Here is a 10760-nt window from a genome sequence, read left to right as displayed (position 1 = left end):
TTTCACACTGTGAAGACTCAATCAAGGAGGTGGGCAGAGCCAAGCGCGAACTATAAATATATTATTGGTGCATATTAATGTTAATTTGCATATTTCTGTTAGGGAACGCCTACTCTCTTTGTCTTGATTGATATAGTCCCTCTGACTTGCCGCTGGACTTCCTGTCCTTACCAAATATGGTATGAAAAGGAAAGCCTGAAAAGGAAGAAGCATTTCCCCCTTACTCATCTGTGTAGGAGTTTAGGCTTCAATTTTCTGCCCCAGCTAGGACGCAACTGGAGAATGATCTGATCTGACCTGACTGAGAGACCCTGGCTAATACTTTCTAATAATTCATTCAGGAAAGATGGAGAGCTGTCACTGTTTCTTGCTGCTTTGCTCACTGGTCTTTGCGATGTCTTTTGCAGAGGAGGCAACGTTTGAGAATGAGATCGACCTTACAGAGTTTATTAGAAGGATTTCTTCCTCTGGACTACTGGTCAGGGATCAGCCTCTGGCTATCAACAGAGACCTTCGCTTTGAAACAAACTCACTGGAGGAGCTTGGAGATCCAGAGGATTCCATTCCCATCTGGACTGATGAGGAACCAGTCATCCAGAATACACTCAACCCCAGGACTACCATCCCTGATATTCCTGACTATGGCCCCATAGTGTTGACCAACAATGGGTTGATCAAGGGACTCACAGTGGAAAAGTCCCACATATTTTATGGGATCCCGTACGCGGACCCACCTGTGGCCACGTACCGCTGGAAGCCCCCCAGACCGGTGACCCCGTGGCCGGGGGTCCACGACGCCACGTACCCGAGGGACGCGTGTATGCAAGGCTGCAGTGGCCCTATATCTGACAGGTGCCCTCAGAAGGTAGGGGACTAACACAGATGGGCTCGATAATTATGTTGTTATGATTTAGCACAATGTTCTACCAGTGTGTCATGTGCAGCGTGTTGACAGTGAAACATGAAATTAACAAAGTCCTGAATAATCTCCCGATAACATCCAGGAATGTCTTTGATTCATCAATAATGTGAGTATTTTATTTGGCGTGTGAAATGGCGTGTGAAATGTGAATATTTGGTTTCTGAAATGAAATGTGTCTTCCCATAGGTGAGTGAGAACTGCCTCTACCTCAACATATTTGTACCTCTGGATGTGAACTTCAGTTCCCCTTTACTGACAACCCTGCCAGTGATGGTGTGGATCCACGGGGGAGATTTCATTGCTGGCTCAGCCTCCAAGCCCCTGTACGATGGGAGGTTCATCAGTAACTTCACTCACACTGTGGTGGTGAGCATGGCGTATCGGCTAGGTAAGACAGGTGTTCTTTAGCTCCGGGGTGGAGTTTCTCTAGGTACATATCTAGGATCCATTTCCCTAAACCTAACCTTAACCATTAGTGGGGGAAATGCCAAACTGACCAGGGTCCATATTTCAAGGGAACGTCACCCTACACCTCTTCACTATACAACCTTTATCTAGTTATCCAGGCTAGTTTCCATGAGATCAAATGGTTTCTTTCATAAGAGACCTGGAACAGGGCAGAGACAGTCCAGAGACCTTGTGTGATTCATTAGTGTGTTTGCTGATTACATTATCTTACACAGCCCAAAACTAGGATGGTGATTTCAAACATTTCTGAACAGAGAGTCTGATTTATCAGAAGACCCTGGGTATATCAACTTGCTGTATATATAATATACTTTTCTCAAGTGGACTTAGACTTCTACCATCTTCTCCTCAATAAATACCATTTGGTGGGTGTAGCGAGTTGCGACCCTGTGGTGGCCTGATCAATATGGGTATGTGAGACCATTGAGAAAAGGCCATTATCTGTGTGGGTGTCAGAAGAGGCTGGTGGGCAGAGATGGGAGGATGGGTTAATTGTAATGGCTGGAATGGCATAAATAGAACCATACCAAAACGCCATGTGTTTGAATCCGTTCCATCAACTCCATTTCAGACATTATGATTAGCCAGTCCTCCTATATCTCTGCCCACCAGTCTCCTCTGAGAGGTGTATTGTTTTGTGTATTGTTTTGTGTATAGTTTTTCATGGTCCAAGGAACTTGCTGTATCATTGCAGGGGCGTTTGGTTTCCTCGTCTCGGGAAAAGACCCCAAAACCTCAGCAACCGGGAATTATGGGATCCTGGATCAGCAGGTTGCTCTTCTCTGGGTTCAACAAAACATTGCTCTGTTCGGAGGCGACCCCAGCAAGGCAAGCACGTACACATTATCCTGGGTTGTGTTCATTAGAGCAGGCAAGGGAAAATATTTACAAATGTTTCGCAATGGAAAACAAATATGAGTGTTTCTTAGACTAGCCCACGTAGTCCCTGCCTGTTTGTCTGTTTTTTATCTATTTAACGCCTAATGATCCACAGTCACACAGTCATACAAAATGACAACATCTGATTTTCTTCCACCACCTCAAGTCCTTGATGATCTCAATGGACTCAAACTGATCTTTTTGTTTTGTTGCAGAGTTGGGGGTCACTTCTTTTTGTGCAGGGTTGGGGATCAGGTGCAGGGTTGGGGATCAGGTGCAGGGTTGGGGATCAGGTGCAGGGTTGGGGCTCAGGTGCAGGGTTGGGCGTTAGGTGCAGGGTTGGGCATCAAGTACCAGGTTGGTGGTCAGGGAAAGGGTTGGGGTCAATTCCATTTAAATTCAGTCAATTCGGGAAGTAAATATACATTTATATTCCAATTGTTGTCATTGAACAGTGAATTGGAATTTCTGTCTACTTCCTGAATGGACTGAAGTGAAATGGAATTGATTCCAACTCTGGTCAGGAAAAACTCCAGATACACTGACCTAGATATTCACATTCTGACCATGTATAGAAATACCTTGTTGGTTTTATTTCAGCAGTGGTTGTTGTTGAATGACCTCTATATATCCCGTGGTGCTGTCGTGACTGATTTGTAGTGAGGCCACACCACTGGGAGAATAACAGCCTCTGTGAGGCATAGAGAATAACAGCCTCTGTGAGGCACAGCGACGCGCTCCTCCAGCCCTAATGACATTTCTCTGAGTGGTTATTGAGTGGGGAAAGATGCTGTCCAGAGATGGGGCGATGCTGCAGAGTAGGGTTGCAAAATCCCAGGAACTTTCAATAAATTCTCTGGTTTTCCAGAAGCCCTAGTTGTGACCTACTGCAGACCCAACACAAACACATTCGTTGGATCATGCAGAAAGAGAAATTGCTGGCATCTCATACAAACAGCTAGTACCACACGCTGGTTGGTTCAGTAAAAGTGATGTTGAAAGCCTTTCAGTTCTGTATCCCAACTCCATCAATCAAAGATAAACAGCTTTATCATCCTGCGTTATATCTAAATGAGGCATAAAACCATCAGGATTATGTGTTTGTGTACGTTGTTATTTTCTCTGTCTGTGGATATACAACACAACCCTGATTATGGCTCATTAACATCCAAAACAGGTGACCATGTTTGGGGAGAGTGCAGGAGCCCAGTCAGTGAGCCTCCATCTGATGGTCCAGAGCAGTAAGCCCCTGTTCAAACAGGCTGTGTTCCAGAGCCTACCCTTCTCCATCCCTCTCAAGACCAGGTCGGTGACCTCTAACTCCTAACATCTGGGTAGTGTTCATTAGGGCACACTGCAGCAAAAACAAGCATTTCTCATTGGACAGATCCACATTTATCTTCCTGTTTCAGTCCGTTTCCTTCCGTTGGCCGAATGTACACATGACTCAGCTGGTGGTCTTGATCGCTAACTCCTTTAAAATATGAAATCCGCCGTAGTGGAAACGGTCCCACTGTCCGCCCCACCGCCGTTGTTGTTGTTGTTTTGTTGACGAAGCTGAGCGTCGTGCAACGCAACAAAATAAATGTCAGTACGTATTCTACTGTTCTATCGCGCGTGCGATGATAGCAAAGGGAAAAATAGTGTTTCATTGTTTCCAGTAACTTCTTCGTTGTTATAATATCCCAAACAGTCGTGGCGGTTTCACCATTCAGGATTTCAGGTTTAAGAAGGAGACCCTCACTTTGCTTCATCTATATCGATCAACTTATCCTTCCCACATTTTGAATGAGTAATCCTTGCCATATGTGAAATTGACTACAAAAGTGAATCGCCGACCTTCCTGATAAGTGTTTTGTTATACGGCCTGCCAAGCTACAAGGAATAAATGGGATTAATTCAATAAAATTGAATTCAATCAATTAAATTCAATGTTATTTCTCCCCTCGGGGTTACAGTTTAGACATGCTAATGCATCCAAGAAGACGAGGTACCTTTAAGTTCCAGTCCATGTCCTAGTAAAACAGTCATTCCATCTCCAGCTGTCGTTACTCTCCTGGAAGAGATGTGGCACTACCTAATGTTCCCATTGAGCAGAGAGAGACTATCTGTGGTCTGTTTTCTTTGTTCCAGACATGATGCCCTGAAGCTGGGGAGGGACTTTGCCAGACAGGCCAACTGCTCTGTGAGCGACATCGTGTGCCTGCTGTCCCTCAGTCCTCAGGCTGTCCTCGCTGCCCAGATTAAGTCAAGTAGGAGACCAGTCTTTTTCTGTGTCTCTGTCTGTCTCTGACTGACCGTTTTTAGACCGAGTTGTGACCCAAATGGCCCCCTATCCCCATAGGACTCGGGTCAAAGTAAGGAACAATTTGGGACACAACAAATGTTGACCCTCTACCTATCTACTGTTGACCCATCTAAGTTGGCCCTTATTCATGACAAACTCATCATCTCAGAGTTGCTTAAGTGTGTTTCATTACAGAGCTAGTTGTTTAGCAGGGAGTCATTTTATGTATATTTGCAGGATGTATTTTGGTAAGTAACTAATTGTTCTCTCTGACTCTCTCTCTTTCTTCCCCTTCCTCATCTCTCTTCTCTCTCTCTCTTCTCTGTCTCAGGTTCCAAAGTGGTGAATCCCTTCAGGTTCCTGGAGATCTTTGAGACCTGGGGGCCCTACGTGGATGGAGAGCTGATCAAGGAGCAGGCTGTGACTGCCTTCCAGAAGGGCCACTGGCAGAAGGAGAAACCAGTCCTCCTTGGTATGGACCACTTGAAATACACTCACATTTAACCAGAACAGCTTTTAACGGCTGGCCCCATAACACTTAATAATACATTTAATTTGGCAAATGTCTTTCAGGACACTCCAAGAACAACTTACAGTATATTAAAAGTAGGTACTCTGAACTAGTGAAGACATATGTTACACACTTAAGGTTACAGAGATGGTTCGGTGCATGTGTGATGACGAGTAACCATTGCCAGAGACCTGAAGAGTTGCATTGGCTCCCCAAGTCAATGCCTGGGCTTTGGCTAAGCTGGCTAAGGGTGTGACTTAATTAGATTGAGTTGTTGAATGTTAGATGGTGAAGTGCATTTGGTTCCCTCTCAGCTGGCCACTCGACATAACACATCTGTAGGAGAGATTCTTCATCCCTGATGTGTTCTGTGTCCTTCCCTTCTACAGGATCCATGGTTATATTCATACCAGGGTTGTGTTCATTAGGGCTCGCAAATGTTTAAAACATTCTATAGAAAATGTAAATGATTCCAGATAGTCCCTCCCTCCCTGTTTCATCCCGATATCTTCTGTTTGGTGCCTAATGAACACAACCAAGATTATACCAGAATGTTTGGACCAACATTTTGAAGGCATGCTGTTGACGTACAACAACCTTGCAGGAACCACTTCAGAGGAGGGGGTGATATTTGTGTACGGGGTCTTCACCAAGCCTGTGTCTGCGGTGGAGTGCACCGTCTACACCGCGGCCATCTTCAAACAGCACGCCCTCAGGATTCTACACAAGTACCTGCCCCTGTACAAGGACATTGACCGACGGGACATGCTGGCTCAGGTAAAATATTACTTTCAGAGGGTGCGTCCCAATACTCTCTCCTTTCTTCCAAAGTGTGCACTTGTTCACTTCCTTTAATGGATTTGGCAGGAAATGACTGGTATGGAAACTCCAGCCTATGCCTACACCAATCCAATGCTTTTAAATGAGTAGTGAACGGGTCCAGACATCAGGAAGACGAGATCATTGGGACGTAGCCAGGGAGAAACTCAGTGTTGTCCATGCAAACATGTTAGATAAAAGACTAATCGAATGTAAAAAGGACATTGATTAATCATCCAAAAAGTAATGTTTTACATTAAAGTCAACAAGTTTTGGCAATGTTCATTGTCAGGCTCCAGATCAGTGGTTGTAGGGCTAGACTGTCACATCTGCAGCCAGTGGACTGTAGAGAGAGACCTCGGAGCGTGATGAGGACACATCTGCCCATCTCCTCGCTTCATCTCACCGCATCTAGATGAGCCTTGTTGAGCTCTGGGGAGAAGGTTTCAGTAGGTACAGACCTAGGATCAGCTTCCCCTCCCCCAATCCTAACCTACAAAAAATGATAAACTGACCCAAGATAAGCGTCTACTCTAGCGGTACCTTCACCCTACTCCCCATGCTGAAAATCTCTTACTCAATTCTCTGTGGGAATGATCTGTCCAAGTCATCAAAAAAATCAGGACGGACTTAATCATTATAATTATATGCTACCAAATTTGTATTAGGTTCCGATTCTTTTTTTGATTAACCAAACTATCACAATAACCCAGAGAGCTACGTTTCTAACTGCCTGAATTATTTTAGAGGTAAACGCTTTATATTTTCTGATTTTAATCTGTGTAGAGATGGGTTACTTCTGATCGTTTGGTTCTTCATAGTGCAACTCCGCATGATTACCAGCAGAGGGTGCTAAAATACAAATTTATGTTTAGGCTCCTCCCATGGCCATCCTCCTCAAAGAATCATTAGTGGTGCTGTCTGGAGCAGAGTGCCATTGTCTCTTTGAGATGTATACCACACAGTGGAAGCAGATCTTTAGGAAATAAGAGACACAGAGGAAGACTACCCAATCACAGTTTCCCCAAGCTACAGATCTAGGATCAGCTTCCCCTCCCCCCATCCTAACCTTAACCAGTATTGGGGGAAATGCAAAACTGACCAAAGATCAGTGTCTAGGGGCAACTTCACCCAGTCAGCCAGAGAGTTGACATCAGATAGAGCCATATTCAGTATGCAGCCCAGGCTATTTCACTACCAGCTCAGGCTAGATGATGTTCAGTGTGGATTACAGGATAAACTGACTCCAACCACACTAGAGACAACAACAGACAATGAATACATAAACTGCATCAGTAGAATACATGCATTCACTGTAGTGAGGGAAACGCTCTCATTTCCAAGTCCACATCCAAAATGTGAAACAGAGAGCTCGGATGGTAAATAGCCTCAGGTACTTTCTCTGGAGGTTTTGAATCTAAAGTGAGAGATGAGTGTGCTGAGAGAGGCAGGGGGCAGAAGGTGACACTCCCATACCTGCTTAGTATTCATATACAGTTCACTGTCTGTGTGTGCCCAGTGAAGAGGAGCAGAATAGGAGGAAGGACCCCCCCCCCCCCCCTTCCTAAAGGACAGGTCCCAGGGGAGGGGAGGGTCATGACAAATGTCAGCTATTGCACTGAGGCCACATGGCTCAGCCTGGGAGGTGCGAAGGAGAGGTAAAGGGGAAGAGAGCGGGGGAGAGAGAGAGTGGTAGAGAAAGTGAACTGGGGAGAAGGGGAGATGAAGTGAGCTGTTGAGCAAGCGAAGGGGAGGTATCTGTGACCAACAGATGCATATCTGTATTCCCATTCCTTGTGAAATCCATAGATTAGGGCCTAACGAATCTATTTCAATTGACTGATTTCCTCATATGAACTGCAACTCAGTAAAATCTTTGAAATTGTTGCGTTTTATATTTTTGTTCAGTGTATATCCTTTGAGGACACTGAGGGTTACAGGTGTTCTAGATGATTCTGTGCCGCGTAGGCGGCTGCACTGAGTGTTTTCCTGAGTATAGTTTCCAGGTAACAAGCGAGACAAAATGCTTTGAGCGGCAGTTCTGTAGCACACACACTAGCCACTAGGGACTCTTTTCTCTTTGTTGAACTCAACGACCTCTCTGTTTACTCCCAGATTCTATTGAACTCAATGACCTCTTTGTTTGCCCACAAATTGTATTGACCTCTGTTTAAGCCCAGATTCTATTGACCTCAATGATCTCTCTGTTTTAGCCCAGATTGTATTGAACTCAATGACCTCTCTACTTCCCTCCAGATTGTGACAGACTACGTCTTCCTTTGCCCCTCCCGCAAGGCAGCCCGGGCAGGCACCAAAGTGGGCAGCGCCGTGTGGATGTACGTCTTCGACCATGTGATATCGGACCACAGTGTGTGGTCCGGTCTGTCCTTCTGCTACGAGCACGTGTGTCACGGCGCTGAGCTGCCCTTCCTCTTCAACACTGCCTCCATGGCTAACTTCACGCTGGCCCCACCCGAGAGGCTGCTGTCCAATCGGATGTTGTGTTACTGGGGGACATTCGCCCACACCGGGGACCCGGCCTCACGGATGCAACAGAGCGGCTTCTGTAGACAGCAGCGCCTGCCGGCCTGGCCCCGCTACTCGGACACCAGCTCCTGGTTGGTCATGAACTTCACTGTCCGCTCCCATGCCCAGGTGGGCACCAGGGACCATATCTGTGACTTCTGGGACAAGCTGGGCATCTATTAGGGCATAGGGGTGGGCATGGGGCGGGCAATGGTGTTGGTATTGGTTATGTATGCATACATAGAGTGGGGGAAGGAGGGGAAGACGACGAGGGGAAGAGAAGAAGACGAGGGGAAGAGAAGAAGATGATGGGAAGGAGGGGATGAAAAGATGCAGTCATCCTTCTCTCCCCTGACGTATGAAACATATCTGTGTATCTACTTTGGAAGGATTGCATGTTTTTAGTTTTCTAACCATTTCTCATCCCCAGCTGCTTCATTTGATGTGATTTGTGCAGTGACTTGTTGGCTACGTACTTGAGAACTCCTACATGAATACCCCACTGTCGCTGTACATGTGAAACAGTTTGGATAATGTTTTTTCTATGATAAATCACAGTGAGAAATACTCTGTTATCTTCGTAAAAAAGCATGGCCATTGGGGGAGAGAGAGAGTGGTAGATTGGTCATTGAGATGCATGCTGGGTCAGAACGACCTGAAAACATACATACTGATGATTGACATCTAGTAGGTCTCCCTAGCTTACTCGTTCCCCCCTCTTCTCTCTAGCTCTCTTTCCATCCCCCCTCTCTAGCTCTCTTTCCATCCCCCCTCTCTAGCTCTCTTTCCATCCCCCTCTTCTCTCTAGCTCTCTTTCCATCCCCCTCTTCTCTCTAGCTCTCTTTCCATCCCCCTCTTCTCTCTAGCTCTCTTTCCATCCCCCCTCTTCTCTCTCTAGCTCTCTTTCCATCCCCCCTCTTCTCTCTCTAGCTCTCTCTTTCCATCCCCCCTCTTCTCTCTCTAGCTCTCTTTCCATCCCCCCTCTTCTCTCTCTAGCTCTCTTTCCATCCCCCCTCTTCTCTCTCTAGCTCTCTTTCCATCCCCCCTCTTCTCTCTCTAGCTCTCTTTCCATCCCCCCTCTTCTCTCTCTAGCTCTCTTTCCATCCCCCCTCTTCTCTCTCTAGCTCTCTCTTTCCATCCCCCCTCTTCTCTCTCTAGCTCTCTCTTTCCATCCCCCCTCTTCTCTCTCTAGCTCTCTTTCCATCCCCCCTCTTCTCTCTCTAGCTCTCTTTCCATCCCCCCTCTTCTCTCTCTAGCTCTCTCTTTCCATCCCTCCCTCTTCTCTCTCTAGCTCTCTCTTTCCATCCCCCCCCTCTTCTCTCTGGCTCTCTCGTTCCACCCCCCACCCCCCCTCTTCTCTCTAGCTCTTTCTCTTCCTACCAACCCACATGCTCAGAGGCATAACATAAAGTATCGATTTCACAGCAGTAAGTCCAGATCAATAGAAAAGGTTATCTAGAATCTCAAAATGGAACATGACCTCAGGGGCCCTCTACTTCCTTGTTAAACAGCAGGGCAGATCTAAATGCATTTGCAATAGTGGTGTAGGGTGAATTTGCCCCTAGATGCTGATCATGGGTCAGTTTTGCATTTCACCCACTAATGATTTTGTTTTTTAAATCTTTATTTAACTAGGCAAGTCCGTTAAGAACAAATTCTTATTTTCTTAACTGCCTGTTCAGGGACAGAACGACAGATTTGTACCTTGTCAGCTTGGGGATTTGAACTTGCAACCTTAGTTGCAAGTAGTTACTAGTCCAACGCTCTAACCACTAGGCTACCCTGCCACCCCAAATTAAAGTTAGGATTGAGGGAGGGGAAGCTGGTCCTAGATCTGTTCCTTGGGGAAACTTCACAGAGCCTCAGACTACTCATGTTATCCTAACCATAATCCACTATCAGATAGCAGGCATAAAATGATTAATTCACCTGTAATATATGTCATCTTGACCTGTATTCACCACCACCCGGATGGTGGGTATAAAGCTCTGAGGACATATGGTATTCTATCATTGAATTGTAATATATATGGAAATAAGCAGAGGGGAAATGCAATACATTTTTTCAGGCCTGATGTTGTGGTTCTGTATTTCAACATGTCACTTTCCCCCTGTTGTGGAGTTTACCCCCTGCGTTGCTAGCATTCAGCCACTACATTGATTCAGTGTATTTACACTGCATATCTGGAGCACATGGTTCTGTCCCAAATGGAGCCCTATTCCCTTTACGGTGCATGGGCCCTGGTTAAAAGTAGTGCACTATGTAGGGAATCAGGTGCCATTTGGGAAGCAAGTCCTGGAGTACATGGCTCTCAATGTCAACGGAGGCCACTGTGATGTGTCCCTATT

The 10760-nt window shown here is 46.0% G+C and overlaps 1 protein-coding gene across 1 annotated transcript; it reads left to right on the top strand.

Annotated features, from left to right (window-relative positions):
* Positions 1 to 154: 154 nt before the first annotated feature.
* Positions 155 to 8979, top strand: LOC110499764 (crystal protein). The gene is made up of 8 exons (XM_090213575.1): positions 155 to 865; positions 1109 to 1310; positions 2085 to 2218; positions 3447 to 3574; positions 4403 to 4521; positions 4888 to 5028; positions 5672 to 5844; positions 8143 to 8979. Exons 1-8 carry the CDS (start codon positions 347 to 349, stop codon positions 8593 to 8595), a joined length of 1869 nt encoding a protein of 622 aa, XP_090069701.1. The 5' UTR covers positions 155 to 346; the 3' UTR covers positions 8596 to 8979.
* Positions 8980 to 10760: the final 1781 nt, after the last annotated feature.

This window comes from Oncorhynchus mykiss, chromosome 21, assembly GCF_057628025.1.
Source record: "Oncorhynchus mykiss isolate SJ-2025 chromosome 21, ASM5762802v1, whole genome shotgun sequence".
Classification (NCBI taxonomy): Eukaryota; Metazoa; Chordata; class Actinopteri; order Salmoniformes; family Salmonidae; genus Oncorhynchus; species Oncorhynchus mykiss.
Note: the sequence above shows the minus strand (reverse complement) of the source record. Positions and strands in the feature narration are given on the sequence as shown.

Bases quoted from the DNA above. Each gene is read 5' to 3' on its own strand.
- LOC110499764 (XM_090213575.1), top strand. From the start codon at position 347: ATGGAGAGCTGTCACTGTTTCTTGCTGCTTTGCTCACTGGTCTTTGCG. The intron at 1,311-2,084 runs GTAAGACAGGTG...GTATCATTGCAG, and splicing joins GAGCATGGCGTATCGGCTAG to GGGCGTTTGGTTTCCTCGTC. The intron at 5,845-8,142 runs GTAAAATATTAC...ACTTCCCTCCAG, and splicing joins GACGGGACATGCTGGCTCAG to ATTGTGACAGACTACGTCTT.